The sequence below is a fragment of the Phalaenopsis equestris genome, unplaced genomic scaffold, assembly GCF_001263595.1.
Source record: "Phalaenopsis equestris unplaced genomic scaffold, ASM126359v1 Scaffold001111, whole genome shotgun sequence".
NCBI lineage: Eukaryota > Viridiplantae > Streptophyta > Magnoliopsida > Asparagales > Orchidaceae > Phalaenopsis > Phalaenopsis equestris.
Genome location: NW_018165550.1, coordinates 229,948 through 255,032, shown reverse-complemented (window position 1 = coordinate 255,032; position 25,085 = coordinate 229,948). Strand labels below are relative to the sequence as shown.

Here is a 25,085-nt window from a genome sequence, read left to right as displayed (position 1 = left end):
AATATTTGCCAGGGCCCACCAATGCGTTTTAAGGGAAACTCTGCCGCCCCACCGCCAAAATCGAATCCATCTCGCCCGACGAGCATCAGTTGACACGCAGAACCAATCATCGCCGTCCATTCACTCACACCCTCACCGGCGGCGGCGACGGCGGCTTCGCCGGCGAAGATGCGCAAGAAGAGATGTGGAGGGAGGTCAGGGATAGAGAATCGGGCAAAATACTCCCGAGCTTATTCACCAGCTTAGTTCGTTCCCGCCGCGTGGCTGCGTTGCAGCTTTCGAACCGTAAGGAGATCGTCAGCCCTCATCGTGGGGCCGTCAACTCTGTCCAGGTAAATATTTCCTCCAGCGCTCTTTGATTCCAATTAGGCTTCCGGAACATTCTTGAGTAGCATCGATGGTCGGATCCTAATTTTTATTTTATTTTATTTTTTTCAATTTACTAGGGTTTGAGTTCTTGTAATTGGACTATTGGGATGTGTAATTTATCAGTTGTTAAGAAATTCCTATGACATTAGAGGGTTGGTGAGATTTATGTGGGTCTTAACTTTATAGGATTTCGAGCACGCACAGAATTAAGCCGCTAGAGATTTACAATAGTTAATGACACTTATATCCTTATCATTTACAGACAACAGCTACAATGTTGATATCATTTAATGATATTGCATCATTGACAGCACCTTCAACTGCTAGCAACGATTGAGAATACTTATTCAATGGCAGCCATCAAGCGAGCTCGCTTTATTAGCAACACATCCAAGTGGAAGCAAGCTTGATGACAGGACATATGAGTTAGTTGTAATTGAGTGGGGATATGATCCCACTGAAAGATGAAACATAGAAAGGATTAAAAGAACCCAACATTAAATTTGAGGAATATTTTCTGGCCCAGAAAGCTATTTTTCTCTAGTGAAATGTTTCAAATGCTTGTATTAGAAGGCTGGAAATATAATTTTTTAGCAAATTGTTGTATACAATCTTTTAGATTCTTGTAGTAATGATTTACACGTAATGAATTGGTCTCTCTCTAGCAATTTTATCTGGAAATATGATTAGCCATTTTTTTTACCTGTTTTATCATTTGAGACAAGCATTTAAGTAACATGACTAGGTTTTTTGTCTTGCAATATCTCTCATTGCACTAACTTTATTAGCATGCTTTCTAAAATTATTAATATTTTATCTTTTTAACATTTTTTGAAAAGTTCATGATGGTAGAGATATTAATTTTTGGAAGAACAAATGAATTAATGATTATTCCCTCTACTCAACTCAATACTCTTTTCACTTATGCCAAAATTTTTTGTAATTTAATTTTTTCTATCATAATACGAGTTGTGGTTGGCTTGTATTATGGAAAGGGATTCTTTTTCTTTCATCTTAATTATAGAAAGGAACCCTTCTTATCTATTATCAACAAATCTTACGTGTTAATTATAAAATGAGACTTCTTTAATCTCTTATCAATTATTTTAATCTTGATTTTGACCAGAACATTCCATATTGGCATACTACTCTTAATGATATTTACTCTGTTTTTCTAGGCACACCTAGTAGATTGAGGTGTTCATACTCGCAGTAACGGTGTCAATACTCGTAGTAACCTTAGAATTGTAGTTTTATTGCTCCTCTTAAAATTACTGTTATCTTCTTTTTTTTTGTATGGGAAAATTTCTCACAAGATCTTGTTTCTTAACAAAGGGATTATAAAGACTATTATCTAAGATAAGTTTGGAGATCATTTGGAAGATGATTTTTATATCTTTTTTTGGATTTAGCACTATCTCTAACCTACTCTAATTGACAATTTGGAATCTTTTTTCTTTATATATATTGGGAAATACATTTATTTATGATTGATTTCAGGGAGCTTTGAGATATCCTTAATTTTTCTTTTATTTTTATCGTTGAAAGGAATGCTAGATGTTTTCCAAAAATAAAGAAAGAGGAGATATCCTATGACAAACATTATCAATTTGTCTATTGTTGGATCAACAATATAGAAGTGAAGATGTTCTTTAGAATCAATAAAATTCTAGAAGAGATACTTTCGTGTTAGTTATTTTGAGCATTTTTTTCAAGCTTTACCTAAATGTACATTGTCAAATTGTTTCTAGTGTTTCTCTTCTTCCTCTTGTAAATAATTTTGTATCCTCTTTTATTTTAATGGGAAGATTTGCCATTCTTTCTATAATAAAAATTGTTTAGCAAAGTGTAATATGATATAACTATTAATCATGCACTTCACATTTTGATGATTTTACTCTACTAGAAACTATCAAATTTTCACACAACATATTTATAGATGTGATAAATCATTATTCATTAACAACCTGGTTTGGTATTCAACATGGTTGATACCTCTATATTACCTTCTTTTGTTTTGAACTTTCTTCTTTTTTTTAAAGCATCTTGTAAAAAATTGCTACATTTCATCATAGTTTATCATTTTAAACAATTTTTATGCACACAATCCCTAAATATATTGATGTGGGAGTTTACCTAAACCATAATAGCAAAAGCAAATATTATTACTGAAATCAAATAGGTTGTTACAATCAAACATGCTCGAAAGAGAAATTACAGCAGACATGACACAAACTCACATTAGGGCTCGATTCACTGGTGGTTGAGGTCGGCTAGGTGATCGGAGAGCAAAGTAAGGTGGCTGATCAGGTTTTCTGTGGTTGGACAATAAAAGGGGGGACTGGAATTGCGTTCAAAGGAGGGACAATGAGGGAAAGCAAAGGGGAAGGGTTTTGGTCCACAGGACAATAAGAGTATTGATACTGGAACTAGTTAGGATATAGTGGAACACAAAAGCAAACACTTATTAATATAGAAATAGGGTTGCGACTTGACTCAAACAAAAAGGAAATACAATAGTATATAATCTTCGATTAGGGCTATAGGAAGAGATCTGAAGGTGGTGGTGTCGTCGGCGGGATGGTAGGGAGAGGTGGGGAAGGTTGGGTGGCTGTTTGGGTAGGTTGGGATGATATTTGGTTGGTTGCAGGTAAGCTGGGAAACATGGTTGTGGAGGAAGTAGAGGTGGCGACAGGTAGTGGAGAGATATGGGAGTGGTCGGTGACTAGGTTGAGAAGTAGGAGAAGGGTTGTGGGAAAGAATAGGAGAAGTTTGGAAGGATACAACATCACCTCAGAGCAGGATACAACCAGAGCACCACCTGTCGTCGGATATAATCCTAGTAAGAGGAAAAAAACTCCACACAGGAGATCTGAAGACGACACAATCAGAACTGTCTCTTACACATAGAAAAAAAAATAATTTATACTCATAGAAAAAAAAACAATTTATACTCCTACCAGAGAAAAATAGGAAAGAAATAAAAATAAAAATTCTCACACAAAAGGAAGAGGTAGGGAGACAAGAAGAATCCAGGAGAATAGCTATTAAAACTTTCTATATGAAGACGGGCACCAAAGAAAGGCCACATTTCTCATTGATTCTGGGTCTGCCTTCATGGTCTTCCCGCGATCACGAGAATCCGTGATCCCGCGTTGATTCTGGTCTTCCCGCGATCACGAGAATCCGTGATCCCGTCCCGCCTTCCTGTCTGTGTGATCCTTTGCGGGGTTTGGTCCCCGCGTTCCCTCAACACCTGCGCCAGGGCAAATTCACTATCCCGCCTTCAATTCCTAACTTCGCGATCCTTTGCTGGGTTCGGTCCCCACATTCTTTAGCACTTGCGCCAGGGTGCTAAACAACGCTTGCGTCAGTCTCTCGACCTTGGGGAAGCTTCGACCTCTTTTGTTGAAGCTTGAGGCTCTTCAAAGTACAGTGTCAATTCAGCAACGTTAAATGTGGCTGAAATGTTGTTGTCTCCTGGCATATTGATCTTATAAGCATCGTCTTCAACTTCTGAAGTACCCTGAAAGACCCATGTGCTCTCAGATTAAGCTTCTCAAAAGATGTGACGGGAAATCTTTCATTTTTCAACTGAATCCATACAAGATCGTCTTTCTGAAATGACACTTTCTTCCTGAATTTATTTGCCTGTGCGTCATATTTGCTATTTTTATTAACAGTTTCCTTGCCATTTTCTTCATGGAGCTTCTGAATCTCGTGAACTCATTATGTGGCATCCTTATTGATTTCAGAATATGGCAGGAGCAGCACCAATTCAAGTGGTGTGAGAGGATTGGGTGTGTACACAATCTCGAAGGGAATTTGTTAAGTAGTTTGGCAGATGGATTTGTTATAGGAGAACTCAGCTTAGGCTAGAATAAGGTCCCACTATTTTATGTTTTTTTCCCACAAAACACTTCAAGAGATTACCGAGGCTCCGATTTATTGCCTCTGTTTGTCCGTCCGTCTGTGGATGATCTGCTGAGCTAAATTGGAGTGTGGTGCCAAGCTTTCCCCATAGTGTCTTTCGGAAGTGGCTCGGGAATTTGACGTGTTGTCGGAGGTGATTTTTTTTGGGAATTCCGTGCAACTTACAATCTCTCTAAAGTATAGATCGATGATGTGAGTGGCTTCTAGTGTCGGATTTCATCGTACAAAGTGGGGCATCTTGGAGAAATTTTAAGCATCATGTTCTGTAAATAGTGTGAACATATTTGTCAATAGATAACGACTCTAGTGATCCAAAGCTCTTATGATGACGTAGAATTCTTTGGCGTTTCTCGAGTATTTCCATTTGAACTCATTTAATTTTTTACTGAAGAAAGCTCTGAACTGTCCTCCCTAGCTTAGCTGCTCTGATCCCTACACCGGAGGCATCACATTGTACCTCGAGCAGTTGGTTGAACTCTGATAATGCTAGCATGGGCGCCTTTGGTCATATTTTTCTTCAATGCGTCAAAACTGTCCTGGGCTGTTGCTGTCCAAGAAAACTCCTTCCTTTTCAGAAGTTCGGTCAAAGGGGAGGTGATAGTGCTGAAGTTCCTGATGAATCTTCTATAGAATAATGCTAACTCCAAAAATTAGCTTAGCTCGGTGAATGATTGTGGTGCGACTTAGCTGATAATGACATCTATCTTTATGAGACTCAGAAAATATACCTGGCTTGTCATGAGGTGATATTTCTTCAGATGGGCGTATAATTGCTTGACTTGCAGTACCTTGAATAGTGCCTTCAAGTGATGCAAGCGATTCTCCTCGGCTGTATACTAGAATATTTTTAAAGTATACAACGACAAACTTTCCAATATGATATTAATCTAATGAAAGTGTTGAGTGCGTTCGACAGGTCGAAAAACATAGCAATCCACTCATAAAGTTCGTCTCGTGTCTTGAAGGCTATCTTCCACTCGTCTCCTGATCTCATCCATATCTGGTGATATTCGTTGCACTAGTCGATCTTGGAGAAGATAGTGGCTCCATGTAGCTTGTTTAAAAGATCTTCCAAGCGGGGTATGAGAAATCAACACTTGATGGTAATCTTGTTGATGGTCTGACTGTCGATGCACATTTGCTATGATCCATCTCTTTCGAGCAACATAGTGCAGGGACTGGACACACGCTGGTGCTTTCTCTGAATAGCCCCCTTGCAATGAGATCTTGCATTTGCGCTGTAGGACTTCTTACTTTGCAGCTCTCAATACGTTGGCTGGTCGATTTGATAATACGGATCCTGGTATAAAGTTGATGGCGTGTTGGATGTCTCTTAGTGGCAGTAATCCCTCCGATAAGTTGTTTGTGATAACATCCCGAAAGCCTTATAGCAATGGCTGCATTAGTGCTAGAATCTCTCTTTCCTCCTTGCTTTCTTTTGGGTGGACTAATGCTACTGCAACGAGAGCATCTTTAACTGAATGCATGAAAGTGGTTCGGGGGACTAATGCTGCCTCTGTATTGCTCCTGACTCCCGTATCCTTGGCAGGTAGCAAAATGATATGTTTCACATCCTTCCTGAAAGAATAAGTGTTCTTGAAACCATCTTGTTGAGTCTTGCAGTCGAACTTCCAAGGCCTACCCAATAAAATGTGACATGATTCCATAGAAACTACATCACACCATACTTGTTCTTGTAGCTGGTCTTCGATGAAGAAATTAATTAGGCGTTGTTGATCCACACGTATATCATTTTCCTTCTTTAGTGAGGCAAAAAAAAAATATGACTAGGGATGCTTCTGTATGTCCAATCCCATTTTTTTCACTAGGAGTGTGGACACCACGCTCTCGCAGCTCCCATTATCGATGATTAGGCTGCAAACCTTCTCCTTGACGATGCATCTAGTACGAAAAGTGCTATGCCTTAACCAGGATTGGTCCTGTTATGGTTCGAACCGTAGTACTCGCCGAACAACTAACGCTTCTCCCTGGTCTTCATGTAGTGAAAGTTTTTCTTGGCTCTCTTCTGACTCCTCATCGACTTCCTCGATGACGGCTTAATATGTGAGTGTGAGGACTCGAGCTATTGGGTAGCTGGAGGCTATGTGACCGTAGTCGTGGCACCGGAAACACTTTGTGGACATTACCGTATTGGAGGAACCACCTTTCTCTTGCTGCTTCCCTCTCTGATCCGTCTTTTCAATTTCCCGTCCAATTTTGTTACTTCCTTCTAAGGTACCCTTGTCGGCTGTAGAAGTTGTAGGCGTTTGCTTGGTTGAAGATGATGGTCTGAAGGGCGACTGTTGCCTGCTTTGCTTCTGTCGCCTCTCCAACTTCAAGGCTAGTGTCTGGACATCCTCTAACGTCCAGTATGGTTGTAGCTATAACACATTATTAATGGTGGGCTTTAAACCCCCGGTATATCTGGCAATCATGAGCTTCTCTGGATCTGTCAGCTCGCACTTCAATTGCAAGTGGTTGAATTAGGGCTGTGAACTTTTCAACTGAAATATCTCATTGTGCAAGTTGTGAAGTTTTAGGAATATGTCCTGGCGATACTATGGTTGGAGGTATTTCTTCTGCATTACCCTCTATCTTCTCCCGCTTAATTATCTTCTTAATTTCTTCTGTTCTCCTCTGTCTTTGTAGATTTTCCCACCATAAGGAAGCATTTTTCTTTAGTTTAATTGCAGCTAGCTTGACTCGTTTGTTCTTTGATAATACTTTATACTCTAAGATCTGTTTGACTAATTGCAGCCAGTTGATAAACTCATCTGTCCATGACTCGCTCAAATTCTGGAAGGTCCATCTTGATGCCAAAATCTTGTCGACCTCCATAAGGGGGTCTCTTCTTTCTTCCTCATTTGATAAAATGGTGTGATCGATATTCCTCGTCAATGTGATCTTCCCTATGGAACTAATTCATCTCCTCGTCCCCATTCTTTCTTCGACTCTCCCGACCACGGTCGAAGGTAACCTCTTTCTAGTTTCCGTCATCCATCTCTACTAGTCACCGTTGTAGACGAAAAATTTTTTGTTGAATCTCTTCCCGGGCCGACTCCGATGTATCTCTTCGCGGTGACATGGTTCGAGTTGGGAATCAGAAGGAAAGAAATCTGATGGAGATGGATTGTGTAGGAGCGGATGCTAGAAAACTCTATGATGAGACTATGGTTGGGCTTGCTCTGATACCAAATGATACCAGAACTAGTTATGATGTAACTGAACATAAAAACAAACTCTTATTAATATAGAAATAAGGTTACAACATCACTCAACAACAACAACAATAACAACAACAACAAAGCCTTAATCCCACTACGCTATGTTTTAAGCTTACAACATCACTCAAATGTAAAGAAAATACAATAGTAGACTAATCAGAGGTTAGGGCTGTAGGAAGAGATCAAAAGGCGGTGGTGGCGTCGGCGGGGTGGTAGGGAAAGGGGGGGAATGCCGGGAGGCCGTTTGGGTAGGTTGGGATGGTGTTTGGTTAGTTGTAGGTAAGCTGGACAATAAGGTTTGGGAGGGAGTAGAGGTAGCGACAGGGTTGTAGAGAGATTTGGGAGTGGTTGACTACTAGAAATAGAGGTAGGAGAAGGGTCAGGGAGAAGAAAAGGAGGAGATTAGAAGGCTACAACATCACCTTTGAGCAGGATACAGCCGGAGTACCACCTGTTGTCTGATACAGCCCTAGCAAGAGGGAAAATGACTCCACACAAGAGATCTGAAGACATCACAACTAGAACTGCCTCTTACACATTGAAAACAACAATTTCTAGACTCCTACTAAAGCAAAATAGGAAATAAATAAAAAGAAAAATTCTCACACAAAAGTAAGGGGTGGAGAAGCATGAAGAATAAAAAAAATAGCTTTGAAAACTTCCTATATGATGAACGACACTAAAGGAAGGCGTCATTTCTTGTCAATTCACGATCCGTCTTCTCGCTCCTCTCGCGATCGCGAGAATTTGCGATCTTTCACGGGGTTTGGTCCCCGAGTTCCCTTAACACCGGTGCCTGGTCGAATTTGCGATCCCTACTTCAATTCCTACCTTTGTGATCCTTTGTTGATTTAGTCCCCACGTTCCCTTAGCTCTTGTGTCAAAGCGCTAAACATCGTTCACGTCAAGGAGTGTGTTGTCTTGCATGGGGGACAACAAGGGGGGACTGCATGGATAACATGATAGGATGCATTCTAGGTGGCAGCAAGTCAAAATGATGGTGAATGATGGTTGGACAACAGGAAAACAACAAATTTGCAATTTTTCGGATGGCGACGTGAGGATCAGTGGCTGAAAGGGATGATAAAAGGTGGAAGAGGTGGTGGTTGGTGGTTAGAGTTGCAGGAAGGAGCTGGAATGTTGTCTGGTGTTTCCGACAGAGAGGAAATGTGACGACAATGACAGTGTGGGGAGGAATGCAGAGGATGGAAAAGTTGAAGATAAATTAATTTGTGAGAACAAGCTACAGCCGAAACACCACTTGATCCCTTGGAAGGAGATCACCACCTCAAACAACTTACAACCTGAGCACCACTTGACTTTTGGTACAACCCTAGAAGGGAGAAGGGAGAAAGAAGATGTTGAAGGTTGTCCTAAACAAAAACATGACAAACTGCTGAAAATAATCACATATATAAGGTCTAGATAACTACGATTGGATCCCTCAATAGAAAGGATTGCCAATCTCTTGTGGAAGAGCTTATCTACCCTCTCGAGTCTAGATTGGTTCGGTCCAAACAAAGGAACTCGCGGAAGATAGTCGCTCCTTTTATGCTGCTCCCATGTCTTCACGGGGTGCGCCCCTCAGTCTCTTGGGGTCGAGAAAGCTTTAATCTCATTCGTTGAAGCTTCTGTTTGTTGTCGATGATAGAGCTACTCTAACCCCCCTCGTCTGAGGATGAAGGATATTTGGTTGTGATAATAGAAGCACTTGGATTGCACTGACGATTGTATTGTCTCCCAAAACTTTTGAGGAGCTTTCCCCCTTTGAGAGAAACGATTCATATCAGTCCAACTATTGGGGAGCACTCTGTTGAGTTGAACAGGAATTCCATGGAAGTGTTTTATGTTAAATTCTTCAAAAGCAACCAAGGTTGGTTCAACCCTCATGTAAGGTGAGGATAATATGAATCTCCCTGAGTGGTGGCAGCTAGGGTGGTAAACTGTTGATCAGGATGTCTTGAAACTTTCTCTGCGCTGGTTGTCTTGTGTCTTCTATCGGCTCCTCTCTCGTGGTTCTCTGTAATCACTAGGACTGATCCTCCAAATGCTTTTCTGCTAGCAAGGGCACTTGTAATATCGAACTCCACAAAAGGTAGAAGGACTATGCGCTTGCCATCTTTGGTGAATAAATAGGTGTTCTTATGCCAATCATGTTGAGTTTTGCAATCATACCTTCATGGTCTCTCCAACAAAAGATGACAGGCAACCATATGCACCACATAGCACCAAACCCGATCCTACAGTTGATTCTCAATTGACCTCCTGTCAATGCTGATATTTTTCTCCTTCAACAATGTTAGGGAATATGATTGGCGATGTCTCTGAGTCGTGATGCTCAATTTGTCCACTTTTACTCTTGACGTCATATTTTTGCCGCTACTTCCATGGATGATGATGATGCATATCTTTACCTTCATGGTGTAACGAGTGTAGAATATTTTATTATGAAGTCATTCTTGCTTTATCGACGCCTTTGTTTGATCGACTTGTCGAACCACAATCTTCTCGCATTCATCTGGTGGATGCCAGTACTCCTCACTCTTTTCTTTTGTTGCTCGACTAGTCCAACAACTGAAGGTGATGTACCCAAATGCATAGCATCTGAAGTATTATTTGGTTGGGATTGTAGTGGATGTGCTACTCTTCTCAGACTTTTTCTTACTCTGAGTGGCTTTGTAGTGGATGTGCTACTTGTTGACCTCATTTTTGTGAGGTCTTTTCTTCTTCTATCATTATCCTGAATAGTTTTCTCAACTCCTTGAGGCGTGCTCTTGCTGATGTCTCTAATTGCGGGTGGCTATCTGAATGGCGATGTTTGCCTACTCTGCTTTTGTTTTCTCTCAACTTTTTGTGCCAAAGTCCTCACGTCCCTCAATACTCAATAGGGTTGCAGTTGGACCACATTATTGATGACAGACTAGGCCTTCCAAATACCTGGCTATGGTGGCTCCAATGGCTCTCTCAAATCATATTTTAGCTTGGGCTTCATAAACTCCTCTGTGTACTCCTCCACCAATAGCTCATTCTACGACATATAGTGAAGCATCAAAAAAATATCCTAGCGGTAGTGTGGGAATGGTTACTGTTGTTGCACCGCCTTCTTTCTTTCTCCCAAGAAGTGATTCTGTCACTTCTTTCTCTCTGTCTCTCCCTCTTAAGGTTCTCCTACCACAAAGTAGCATTCTAGTAGCGAGCTTCAGTCTTCTGTCATCGAGCACCTCCTGTATTCAAAGACTCTCTCAACTGTGTGCATCCATTTGAGGAAATCATTCGCGAATCCATTCTCCCCTCAAAGTTCGATAGATTCACCTTTATTCCTAGTTCTCTCTACCTTGCAATAGGCATGCCATCTTTGTATCCTCTAACGTGTATCTCATATTTGTATCCTCCAACAAACGCTTCAGCTTTGTATCCTTTAACAGACATCTCAATTGTTTATCTTTCAGCAGACATCTCATTTTTAAATCGTCCATAGGCACTTTAGCTATAGGCCTCAGCTGATGTTGTACCCCAAAGCTTTGTAGCTTGTCTTCTTCTCCATTGGAATCATCCCAATATAAGGGATTCAAGTGTTCTTCTTGTTTTCATTCACAGATTTCACTATTTCGGTCGACGGTGATCCTGCCCTGGGTTCTTTCCTCAATGGCATTGAGCTGATGTAGCACTTGGCGAAGTAGTCGTTGTATGTCGTCTATGATACATTACTAATAAAATTCTAGAAATTATCTCCTCGGGGGCGTGGTTAGGGTTTTGGGTATATGTATATGGAAGGAGGTGTGTAGGGTGGAGGGTAAATAAAATTTTTGGTGGAGTGACGTGTGGGGATGCTACAAACTCTAGGATAGAATTTGGGTAAGGTTAGCTCTGATACCAAAAAATACCGAAGTTAAGTTAAATCATAGTAGGAAAATCAAATATTATTTCTGAAAGCAAATGAGCGTTTACAATCAAAACACACTTGAAAGGGAAATTGCAAAAGACATGACGCAAACTCTTATTGGGGCTCGATCCATTGGGGTTGGAGGTCGGCTAGGTGATTGTGGAGCGGAGGAAAGTGGCTGAAATGGGTTATATGTCTTTGGGACAACAAAGGAAGGGGTTGGAATTGCACTGACGACGAAGTGGAGGGTTGGGACAGCAAGGGCCAGCAAAGGAGAAGGGTTGTGGGCTCCATAACAACTAGAGGAATGTTGTCCAGTGTGAGGGAAACTAGCGTGGAATGTAGGGGCAACAGGGTTTGCAACAACAAGTCATAATGATAGTTGGATGGCAGGAAAACTACAAATTTGTTGTTTTTCTGATGAAGACAACGAGGATCGATGACTGGAAGCGATGACAACAAGTGGAGGAGGGGGTGACTATAATGTTTTCTGGTTGTTCTGACAATGATGAAAGGCGGCGGGGACAATGAGGGGAGGAATGTGGATGTTGGAAAAGTCGGAGGTAAATACATACGCGAGAATGAACTACAGCTGGAGCACCTCTCGATCCCTTGGAAGGAGATCGCCATCTCGAACAAGCTACAGCTCGAGCACCACCCATGTTTGGATACAATATTAGAAGGGAGAAAAAACACCGACGGTTTTCCTGAACAGAAACACGAGAAAACGGTTGAACCTAAAATACTAAAATTGTATATATAAGCACTATATAACTACGATTGGATCCCCCTATGGAAATGAGGCACCAATTCCTTGTGGAAGAGTCGATTGACCCTCCTAGATTTGGACCGGTTCGATCCTGATGAAGGAACTTGCGAGAGATAGCTGCAGCTCCCTTTACGCCGCTCCCACTGCTTCACAGGTGCACCTTCGCCAATTGCTTTCTTGACAAATGCATCCCAAGCTACAAAATCATTCACCCTTCCCTTCATCTGGTTATAGTGATTTCTTGATCTACCATAAAGTGGCATAATGAAGAACCAATAAATTGTTGGGACATTTACATAAATTACACACAATTCTTTTATACAATTTCCATTTTTATATGCATAGTACTTGTATCATTAACATTACATTCTAATCAACACTATTACTAATTTTTTAAAAGTCAAATTGACCTTTTCATGCATGAGTTATATATGTAAATATAAAACTCTAGGTGTTAGACATGTAAATTAATTATGTGGTATGCAAGTAAAATTCTCTAAAATGTTTTATCAAATAATTCCGTAATCACCTGTTGCTCTTAGGTATGTGTGCATCATTTGGGTTTTCTATCCATGCAATAATTTTTTGCTAATGTATGTTAAACATGATGTATTAAGGCCCCTCTAAACTGTTGTCAACTATGTTCTGTGGCCACATTATTTAACTACATGGTTAGGTTGATTTGACAGAGGGTCGATATTTGCTATCGGGTTCATCGGATGCATCGGTTGCCATTTATGATATTCAACAAGCTTCAGATTATGATGAATATGGCCTCATTGCGAAACACAGGAGCATAGTACTCGTTGATAAGCAACACGAACATGGACATAAATTTTCAATATCATCTGCTATTTGGTATCCAATAGACACTGGATTGTTTATCACTGGCTCTTATGATCATGATATCAAAGTGTGGGATACAAATACTTCCCAAGTAAGCTTTTATTTTGTATTGTGCAGTTTGTCTACTTTGATGAATTGGATCCCAATTTTATTATGAGAAAAGCCCTGACTATTTGCAGGGGGTCATTTTAGTCCCAGAGTCTATAAAAGTGTTATTTTATTTTCAATTTCTTTTAATGAAGGCTAAAATACTCCTTTTTGGGGGCTATGTTTGCCCATATTTAAAGAGTTTGTGGACTAATTTGACATTTTTATATACTCTAGGGCTGAAATAGAGCCATGTAAGGGATTATTTTGATCCCTTACTCAATTTATTATAAATTAATTTAGGGACATTTTTACACATAGGAAGGGGATTATTTTGATCCCTTAATTTATTATAAATTAATTTAGGGACATTTTTACACATCCACTCAATTCCTATGTATTTACATATCCGAAATACCTAAAATTTACTTTTTACATTTATACCACTCAAATCTTACTCAATTTATTATAAATTAATTTTAGGGATATTTTCACACATACCACTCAATTCCTATGTATTTACATATCTGAAATACCTAAAATTTAATTTTTACATTTATACATTTTTACATTTATACCACTCAACACTCAAATCTTTCATATCACATCAAAATATCAACATTTTAACTTTTGAAAAGTTAAACAATCCTTTTCATTTATAGTAAGGTGACATGTCTGTAAAAATTGAAGTGTAGATGTTAGATATGTAAATGTATAAAATTGAGTAATATGTATGTTAATCTTCTTTGATTTTATCAGGCAATCATGGAATATAAAATGCCTGGAAAAGTTTATGGCACTGCCATGTCCTCCATTGCATCAACCCACATGCTCATTGCTGCTGGGAGTGCAGACGTTCAAGTTCGTTTATGTGATATTGCTTCCGGAGCATTCACTCATACGTTGTCAGGGCATCATGGTAAATATATTTTTTTATAGGGTTACTTTTGCTTGGATACATTTTTCTATGCTATAGCATCATCTTACATGAAATGACCAGTTTTTTAGGCTTTGTTTTTTTAGGTCTCTCCTTATAGAAAAACTTGTTAAAAAACTGTTGTTACGAAAGCCACTTTTTAAAGTTGATAGAAGTTTAAGGGCTTTTTCGGGATCACTTTTGTTTTTGTATTTTTGCGTTTATTTTTAAAACATTTTTGTTTTATGCACTTTTTGCATGTTTTTATTTTTTTGTTTTAAAAACAAACTAGCTTGTTTCCCATGACACTCCCAACTGTATATCTCTCCTGAGATGGTGATTATCTTCTCGATCCCCTTCCACATCTTCCCCACGACCCGGCTATACTCCATCGCTGGAGCCGACCCAAATAGCACTCATTTGTTGTTTTTCACTGCAGTCTTCCCATTCCAACACTTATAGCTTGCTGCCACTCCCGGAGAGCCACCTCTTACAGTCCTGCAGTCCCCATTGTACCCCTTCGCTGCCGTCACCTAGGAAAACAACCTGGAAAACAGCATCCTGCTGTCCCCAGGCAGTTCCAACCCTTTCCACCACACCTTGTCCCTCTGCTTGCCAACCCAATTATTGCCCTCACTATCCCGATGCTTCGCTTTGTTGCCCACGCCATTCTAGCCATTCCTTTTGCTGTCCCAACCACCCCAAAACCATTTTAGTCTCCTACCTCCGTTCCCCAACCACTTAGCCAACCTCTATTACCTATAGATCGAGCCCTAGTGTGAGTTTGTGTTGTGTTTGTTGTAACATTCATTTCAAGTGTGCTTGATTGTAACCGTCTATTTGTTTTCAGTAATAAATTTGTTTTTTCTATTATGATTTAGGTTAACTCTGGCATCACCCTGCCTCCTTGTGATTTTAATCACAACTTATTTGAACAAAAATTTGTAAGAACAGATTTTGATGCAACTAATTATGAAGATTTTTGTTTTAATCGGAAAAACTCTGTTATCGAGAACTAAAGATATCCTTGTGGCACATTTTAGAAGTGACTTTGGACCTCCTTAATGTCGGAAACACTTCCAGAGTGGATTTCAAACCTATCAATATAAACATTGTAACATGTATTGTCATGTTGCAACATCATTCGTTTTCTTATGAATTTACTTGTTTATCACCTAAATTTTGTCTTTTACATTTCTACCACCCAAATCTTTCATATCACATAAAAATACCCCCATTTTAACGTTTAAATAGTGAAATACACTTTTTATGCATAGGTAAAGGGTATGTAAAATTGAAGTTTAGGTGCTGGATATGTAAATACTCAGGGAATTGAGTGCCATGTCTGTAAATTATTCTAATTTTTGTATTGTTTACATTGCAGATGGAGTAATGACTCTAAAATGGTCATCTTCTAGTGAATGGGTTTTGATGACTGGAGGGTGTGATGGAGCCATACGATTTTGGGACATAAGACGCGCAGGATGTTTCCTTGTTTTAGATCAATTGCGGTCTCAGCTTGGGAGGAGACCGCCTCTATCTGAGAATTCATTGAAGAAAGTACGCTATGTCATTTTTTCAGATAAATGCCCTTTATTCCAACTATCCTTTTGATTTTCTGAAACATTAGTAGAAGTTGTAATTCACATCTATTCATGTTAATGCATTTTTCTAATTTTTCGTATTAAGCGGACTGCACAATTAGTATGAAATCTGAGTTTTTCATTTTTCAACATAGAATATATACTTCTCTCTTCTGCACTTTATTTTGCTTTTGTTGAAACTTATGAGTCTAGTTCAAGTTCCTTCAAGCTTGCAACTGAAATTATTCATGTCCTTCCCTCGGCTCTTGGAATGCTTTCATTATTCTATTTTCACTACAATGAGTTGCCCCTATTGTATATTCTGACACCTGTTTGTTTTCTTTTGGATGATTTACATGCATACCCCTTAATTCCTATGTATTTATATGTCTAACATCTAAACTGTAGTTTTTACATATATGTCGTATTACCTGTGCATGAAAATGTGTATTTCACCTGTCAAAGTTAAATTAGTGGTTTTTTTTGTTTTTGTTTTTGTGATATGAATGATTTGGATGGTATGAATATCAGAAATAAGGTTTAGGTGTTAGATATGTAAATACGTAGGAGTTAGGTGGTATGTATGTAAATGCATCTTTTCTTTTCCATTATTTTTTCTCTTTAGGTTTTTTTATTTGTAGTTCTTTATTGTCATCTTGAATTATTATGTTTTGTCTATTTAACTGTTTTTGTTCACTTAGTGCAACTTCTTTTTTAACAACATTCTCCCAACATTTTCACATTTTACTGTTTTGTCAACTCCATTAATAAGTAGAAACATTCACTTATATATATAGAGTGAATGTATGTATGTATGTTCTTTCTCGGGACAAGTTTTACAAAGCAGATTTTAGATGATAATTACACTACCATTGAGGTTGTGAGAAAATGAACAAGATGATGGATGGCACAATTCCTAATCCAATCTATGTTTAGAACAATGTTTTATGGAATTTGGTGGTATGTTTGGCACAATTTCTAATCCAATCTATGTTTAGAACAAAGTTTTTACTATTGATGGATTGATGGATGGATGGATTTTACTTTTATAACACTTTGGTGTCTTAAACCTATCCATGAAATTGTGTATTTCAGTTTTAAAAAGTTAGTAATAGTGGTATTTTTGATGTCATATTAAAGATTTGAGTTTTATGAATGTAAATATCAAACTTTATATGTTAGATATGTAAATGATAGGAATTGTGTGGTATGTATGTAAATGCCCAAATTAATAATGTTGAGGGCTTGCATGGTTAAAGCAGGATATTTTCCCTTCAGGATGCTTTCTGCAAAAAATCTGGATTTTTGCCCACGCAACATCAAATTCTTTCTTATTTATAAAATCGATACCTGTCATTCTTTCTTAAACTATGGAATCTGCATTAGCAGTTCACACCATGATCAAACTGTTGGTTATTTGATAAAAATAAAATGGTCATTTACATACAATGCGCATAGTTCTTATGTATTTACATATCTCACATTTAAACTTACATATTTACACACAGGACACTCAAATCTTTAATATCACTTCAAAAATAGCATTATTATCACTTTTTAAAAGTGAAATACATCTTTTCATGTGTAGGTTTAAAACACCAAAGTACTATGTACGTAAATATGAAAGTTTAGGTGTGAGATATATAAATACATAAGATTGGTGTGTTGGGTATGTAAGTTTCACAGCAAACAAATACAGGTTGGGATTTTGTTCTGAATTTTGCGATATTTAGGTGACAATTTAAGATGACTGTAGCGTGGGGCTAGTTTTTATGAATAGTTATGTTTGACTGTTATGCATGAAATTGCCTTCATTATAAATATAACCTTTTATTCTCTTAAACAGGCAAATGCAGCAAGGATGACAGCTGCTGCAAAAAATTCTCCCAAAGCTCCAACATCTCACAGAAGAGTGATTTCTAGTTGCAGTCTGAGGAATTCTAATTACTTGAACAAACGTCATAATCTCCCTAAAGCTTCTGCAGCACAGAGGCTGCACCCGGGAATGTCGTCCACTCTTAATCGAGCAACTGCCCATTATGGCGCTGTGACGGGATTAGAAGCGACGAAGGATGGAATTTATCTGCTAAGCTCAGGTCAGTTTGTGCCTTAGATGTTTGGGAGATTTACATGTAGAACACTCAATTCCTGTGTATTTATATATCTAGCACCAAAACTTCAATTTATGTATATATATATATATATACCACCTTACATTTGCATGAATATGTGTATTTTAGTTTTTAAAAGTTAAAATGGTGGTGTTTTTTATTTGATATGAAAGATTTGCGTGGTATAAATGTAAACAAAATGAATTTTAGTTGTTATATATGTAAATACATAGAAATTGGGTGTTTTGTATGAAATTGCCCCAACATGTTTTCATGTATCTCATTCCTTTTTTCCTGTTATATTATTAGTTTTTAGTTGCATCTGTTTGAGCTCCCATTAAGTCAGATAGATGAAGGTAGCGCTTAACTTATAGATTTGATAAAAAGTAATTGTATTTAAAGTGGTGCAATGAAAGTTGTTCAAGTAAAAGTCGGAAATTTTTTTCTTAAATAAAACAATAAATATTTTACTTTTTAATTTTTACCTATTTAAAAAACACCAAGGGATTTTTACAAATGAGCAAAAGCCCAGAATAGTGTCCGGACTTTTAATAAGTGAGCAATTTAGTCCGAAGTCTTACAGTGCTCCATATTAGTCCTAGTCTACTAAACATTGATCTGAATTAGTCCATAGGCCAAATTTCATTGTTGAAGTTAACATCAGCCATTAACTTTAAAGGGTATTTCAAGAATAAAATTTTAAATAAATTTTATTTTAGTAGTATTCTATTTTTATATTGATACCGTAGTTAACCCAAATTACGACACAAAAGACACAATTTTATTGTTGTTTTCAAAAGAGGGTACACGAGTGACACTACGACGACACTAACACTATACATATAAAGATGATGTGAACTGTAGAAAATACAAACAACGTAAATAAATAGCAGAAGGCAATTATAGCCCTCTCGAGTGGGCGCGATAGCTCCGACGAGTGGAAGATGCCGCGGGAGTGAAGTCGGTGGCCAACGAGTTTGCTGGAAACACTGATTAGCTGGGGGCGAATGGGAGTGGGGAGGGGGGGAGGGGCCCGACCGTGGTGCTGGACTGAGCTATGAATGATTGATGATGAACTTGGGGGTGTAGCAGGGGCCCGTCTGTGGCGTTGGGAGGACCCACAAACTGCTGGGAGGTAGTAGCGACCTGTCTGTGGAGTTGGGAGGACCCACGGATGGCTGGGAGCTAGTAGCGACCTGTCTATGGTGTTGGTAAGACTTGCGAATGGCTGAGAGGTGAATAGAGAAGGGATTGCGGCCTGTTTGTGTTGTTGGTGGGAGCTGCAGTCAGCTGAAGCGAGTAAGGGGCGAGACCATCAACCTTTGTGTGCGGCTGACTGACAAGGCAAGAACGGAGGGGAGATACATACTGCCTTGGGCGAGTTATAGTTGTAGCACCGCTCTCCATCGGATATAACCCTCAAAGAGGGAACACCTGGAAGGCACACTTGAAAACAGAAATCAACAAAAATAGATTAAATCTAAGAAAAACACCATGTATAAATAGGGGAAGACTAGTAGCTAGCATCTGCAAGATCTAGGAAAGGAAGGGGGATGAAAGTGGAAGGGATTGAAGAGGGATTGCAACGATTAGGAGAAGAGAGGGGCGGCAGATATGCAAAGAGTTCGACAGAGGGGCAAGTCTTATGCTTAGAATAGGATATGAGTGATATGGTGAATAAATTAGTGATAGTCAAGTTGAGCAAGGTAAAAATGAGGATTTGAGGTGGATATATTTGTAAATCTTGGAAGTATGGAATGAGAAATTTCTATACAGGAGAAGTGATGATGATAGTATCTATTGATAATAAGATTGTGAACGAAACACTGGTGAATTGAACGTGTATTGAAAGCTATAGAAGATGCGCCTATAAAATTAATAAAATAGGCAAAGGAAGATTTACATACGTGCCACTCAATTCTTATGTTAATAGGCAAAGGAAGATTTACATATGTGCCACTCAATTCTTATGTATTTACATATGCAACCCCTAAACTTCAATTTATGCATGCATGCCCCCTTATTTACGCATGAAATGGTATATTTTACTACTTAAAAATTGAATGATGATATTTTTGATGTGATATGAAAGATTTAGGTGGTGTAAATATAAAAAGTAAAATATAGGTGTTAGACATATAAATATATAGGAATTAGGTGGCATGCATGCAAATGCCCCATATAGACAAAATTCATGTGGAAGAATTAAAAGCTAAAGGGTTTCACTGAGGTAACATAACCGAAAATTTTGAAGGGTGATTTGCATAAAGTGAAGTTATCACCTCGTGTAGCTGTCCATAGGAATGATTGGATAACAAAAATGATTTTGAATAAATAATTAGGATAAGACTAAATTGATGATGTTTGATATGCTCAAAATCATCATCATCCTTTCTCAACTGTTCTGGAGTGATTGACTGATTTCAACCAATATGAAGAAAAAGTTATTTAAGTCCCTAAAATTTAAGAAAATTGCTAAATTATCCATGTAATTTTGTCGATGTAAAAAGGGTAGGCTGCATTGTCCAACTGGTAAACAAGTTCAATTTGTTCAGTAAATAATAGTAAATATTACACTAATGATCATGTGAAAGCTATAAATGCTTGAAAGTCTTGCAAATATCTGAATTTAAAAAATAAAAAAAAAACTTTATAAATTATGAAAAGATTATACGCAGCTAGTAGATATATGTTAAATTGCTCATAAAGAGTTTAGTGTGTCGCATAAGCTGTAATTATCCAGATGTATGGAACTGTATAATATGCGGGATCTAGGGTGTGCTGAATGTTTAGCTCACCTCTGCATTACAACAAAAAAGGGAGCATTTACATGTGCACCACCCAATTCTTATGTATTTGCATTTCAGACATCTAAAACTTCACTTGTTTACAATTTACACCACCCAAAATTTTCATATCATATCAAAAATAACACCATTTTAACTTTTAGAATGTACAATACATCTTTTCATGCATAGGTAAGGAGGTAAAAATAATTCACAATAGAAATAATCTAATCATATATCTGCATCGTAGATGCAATTATGAAATCAGAAATATATTTGTCTGTCTATTTTCCGCTCGAAAAGGACGAATCATTCCGATTTTTAGTTTGTATCGCTACGGAGAGGCAAACTATGTTCCAAAATATTTTGATAAATGAATTGCATATGAATAACAAACATGTTTATGCACACTCAGCTGTTAAAATATTTTGGCATAAATACAATGCACAACACTCGAAATATTGTTATTTATAAAACTAGCGCACGTGATTTTTTAGAACTATCAAACTAATGAATTTATGTGTTCTACAATCAAATCATCAAGAATTTAATAAGAATGAAAAATATGGGTGGAGGTTTTATCGTGAATTTTTATATTTGAGTGAGGATTTGAAAAAATGACTGAAATAGGATGCAAGATTTGTAAATAGCATGTTTAAAATGCTTGGGGTGCTAAATATTTTTTATGTCAAATATCAGGATCAGATTCAAGGCTGCGGTTATGGGATGTCGAATCTGGCTGCAACACATTGGTGAACTTTGAATCCATGAGGCTTCAGACAAGCAAACCCTTACAACTTGCTGTCACAAATGATTCATCTCTTGTGTTTGTTCCATGCATGAGTTCTGTCAAGGTGCTGCCTTATCCCTTGCCAAAATACATTTCGGGCATTTACATACATAACCACACAATTCTCATATATATATATATATATATCTGTGTGTGTGTGTGTGTCATCTAAATTTTGATATTTACATGCATACCATTATTACTAACTTTTTAAAAGTGAAATACATTTGTTATGTTTAATATTTTAACGAGTAAAGTTTAAAATCGCTTAAGCATTTACATGTGGTCATTTTCGTCCCAGAGTCTATAGAAGTGTCAAATTATTCCCCGACACTTTAAATTGGGATAAAAAGGGTCCCTCGTGATTTCTATCCATATTAAAAGTCTGGACAGTTTTATAGATTTTGGGATTAAAATGACCTTCTACAAAGAGTCAGGGGACTATTTTGACACTTCTTGATTTCTAACACTTCAGTGTTATAAATGTAAACATTAAAATTTTTGTGTTGGATATTTAAATACATAAGACTTGTGTGGTATATTTGTAAATTTCCCAATATATTTTTTTATCTTTCTTAAACATACTTACTGGAATAATTTGATTATTGATGTATTTCTCTGTTTGATTTTGTAGGCATATCATGTTTGGTCGGGTGTTACTTTTCAGACATTGCGCGGCCATTACGAATCAGTAAACTGCTGCTATTTTAATTGGCATGATCAGGTATGCAGTGCTCTTTTTAAACAAGTCGACTCGGGCTTGGCTCTGTAGATGGCTCGAGAGCTGAGCTCGATGAGCTAACTAGCCAGACTCGTGAGCCGACTTGTTTAAAAAAATATTAATATAAATATCCTAAAAATATATTAAATGTCAAGGCTTCATCTTTAAATTATTAGAAATGCTCGATATTTTATATTTTATATCACGCGATGTCTCATTATGTCTCTTAATTACTCATTCTATTTATCATTTTATTATAAAAATAGCTTTAATTAATATTATTTTCTCTACTTAATTATAAATACGGCAGTTTAAAATCTTTGCACGAGCTCAAACTTAATTATTTAATCATGCTCAAACTCAAGCGAGGGTTTCTCGAGCTTGATTCGGATGCTTAAATACTATATTTTGAATTTCTGGCGGTTATGCAGGAAATATATACTGGCAGCAATGACAGGAAAATTCTGGTTTGGTCTCCATTGAGTCCGGCGGTCGCCGAAACGGTATGGATCCGTATCACCCTCCATCTATTTCTCATTTTTACATATCATAATTAAAAATATCTTTCTAACTAATAGGAATAGTAAATAAATTTAGAAAAGGGAAAATTTACATACATGTCACACAATTCTTATGTATTTACATATCTAACAGCTAAAGTTCAATATTTTGCCTCAGTAACCTCTTGGTCTCATAAATCTATGCATGAAAAGATGTATTTTACTTTTAGAAACATATTGATGGTGATATTTTGATTTGATATTTAAGATTTGGATGGTACGCATGTAAATATGAATGTTTAGGTGTTGGCTTTACAATTCTCAAAATTTAATTTAGGAAATGTTACTTATGTAAAGGTATAATAAAAATTATATAGAAAGAGCAACTTCTAATGTATTTACATATAAAAAAAGAAGGGCCTTTACATACATATTACACAATTCTAATGTATTTACATATACCAAATTTTAGGTATTAGATACATGTATACATGGAAGTCATATATTATTTTTAACTTTTTAAAATTGAATTAGCCATTTTTATGCATGAGTTTATGACACTAAAGTATTATCAGTGTAAATATCAAAATTTAGGTATTAGATACATGTATACATGGAAGTCATATGGTATTTATGTAAATTTTTCTGTAAAAATCAATCTAGAGTGTATCTTTATGCTGAACTCTCTCTCTCTCTCTCTCTCTCTCTCAAACTCTCGTGCTCTCTAGAGAGAGACTCTCTCTCTCTCTAGACAGAGAGAGTGAGAGCCAATTATTCTAAGCCATTACTGAAATATGGAAGTTGATTTCTGTTATATGTGCAGGAAGGTGACTGTAAAGGGGCAGACCGAGATAGCTGGAGTGACTGAAGAGCGAATTGTTTTTCTTCTTCCAAATGTATATATTTGTAAGGATTCCTTCCTGCCTGCTGAAAATTTAAGTTCATTGTTTAGGCATCTTAACAATATTTTAGGTTTATTATGTAAAAAATAATAATTTAATGCTAAATTTGGATTATAAAGTTAATAGTACTTTGTAGCTTTTATGAGATTAGAGAATATGTTGATTAATTAAAAGAAAATTAATGAGCTTAGTTGATATATTATATGGGCTTAAGTATTGGGTAATGAGAAAGTTGTGAGATAAAATCTTTATGATTTTTTCATCGGGAGTCCAGATGCAAGCTTCGTCCAGGCAACGACTGTGTTTCACTGGAGTTTTTTTTTTTTATTTTTATCTTCTCCGCTCTTTTAGATGGATCGGAACCATTGTCCAGATGTAGCTTGCATCCGGACTCGGGGCAGTAATATTTTTCAGGGGCTTTTAGATGCATACGACCCAATTATTATTATTTTACATATTTCTTGAACTTAACTATTTATATTTACTTGTATAATTGCATATCATTCAAATATTTAGCATCATATTAAAAATATTGGCATCATCATCTTTTTAAAATTGAAATACACCAATAAGGTTATAAGTGTAAATATCAAATTTTAGATACGTAAATACATAAAAAAAGTATGTATATTGATACTCCACCAATAAATTTTCATCATCCGACACGAATCTCGAGACGATATTTTAAACATGAAACATTCAATTCTTGATAAAAAGTCATCTAGAGCTCAAATTTTAGCAAGCTTATAGTCAGACTGACCGGCTTGATGAGACGAACCTAATGATATAAAAACTAGCTCAATCCGAGTCAAATTAAGCCTAGATCAAAATGTTGAAGCACGTTTAAATGATTTTCGGACACATTTGAAAGATCAATGGGTTGTCGAATATGACAAGTTTATACTCGAATCGAGCGGCTCGACAAGGCGAATTCAAGCGAATTCAACGAGCTTAAAATCACTCAATTCTGACATCATTAAGACTCAATGAGCTTAAAATCACTCAATTCTGACATCATTAAGACACCCAAATTTTCAGTCAACGTCGTATGATCAAGGGAAGCTCTCCGGATCATTCGATAAAAAATGATTCATATTCCTGCATTAATTGCACCCATAATACTATAAATAGTTCCATCTCTCTCGCTCTTTCCCGTATGTGGGATAAGGGATTTCTGTAATCATCAATCAATAGTAAATTTTCGCAACTGGGTTGGGCCCCTGGTTTTTCCCTCTACGGGATTTCTACGTAAAAACTTCTGGAGTAGTCACTGTTTTTTTCTTTTTCATCTGAGTGTGTGTAGAATTCTCTAAGACGATAATCTGCTACTCTACCGCTGCGAATTTTTTGCATCATATATGTATGTAAATTTAAAAAATAGAAAAATAAAAAAATTTGATTGTTGTCATGGCTTGAGCCGTTTATCATAGCTCAATTCTTATGTTTTAACATATTTAACCCCCCCGTAAATTTACTTTTTGCATTTATATACCCAAATTTTATGATAATATCAAAATATCACTTTTGATGCATAAAAAAATGGTGTGGTTATATATAATGAAATGTAGATGGCAGATATGTAAATATATTGGATTTGAGTGTTATGTTCTGTGTGTAAATCCTCCAAAAACTTAATGCTTCCTTGGTTTTCTAACAAACTAACAC

General features: G+C 37.1%; 1 protein-coding gene across 1 annotated transcript; it reads left to right on the top strand.

Annotated features, from left to right (window-relative positions):
- LOC110033193 (DNA excision repair protein ERCC-8-like) lies at positions 1–23,467 on the top strand. Its single transcript, XM_020737099.1, has 9 exons — positions 1–332; positions 12,855–13,115; positions 13,871–14,030; positions 15,412–15,587; positions 17,457–17,706; positions 21,207–21,361; positions 21,932–22,021; positions 22,450–22,521; positions 23,342–23,467. The coding sequence occupies exons 1-9, from the start codon at positions 183–185 to the stop codon at positions 23,384–23,386; spliced, it is 1,359 nt and encodes a 452-aa protein (XP_020592758.1). The 5' UTR covers positions 1–182; the 3' UTR covers positions 23,387–23,467.
- The last annotated feature ends 1,618 nt before the right edge of the window (positions 23,468–25,085 follow it).

Excerpts from the sequence above, each read along its gene's own strand:
- LOC110033193 (XM_020737099.1), top strand. The coding sequence starts at position 183 with ATGTGGAGGGAGGTCAGGGATAGAGAATCGGGCAAAATACTCCCGAGC. Across the intron at positions 17,707-21,206 it reads AATTTATCTGCTAAGCTCAG|GATCAGATTCAAGGCTGCGG; the intron begins GTCAGTTTGTGC and ends GTCAAATATCAG. Across the intron at positions 22,022-22,449 it reads ATTTTAATTGGCATGATCAG|GAAATATATACTGGCAGCAA; the intron begins GTATGCAGTGCT and ends GCGGTTATGCAG.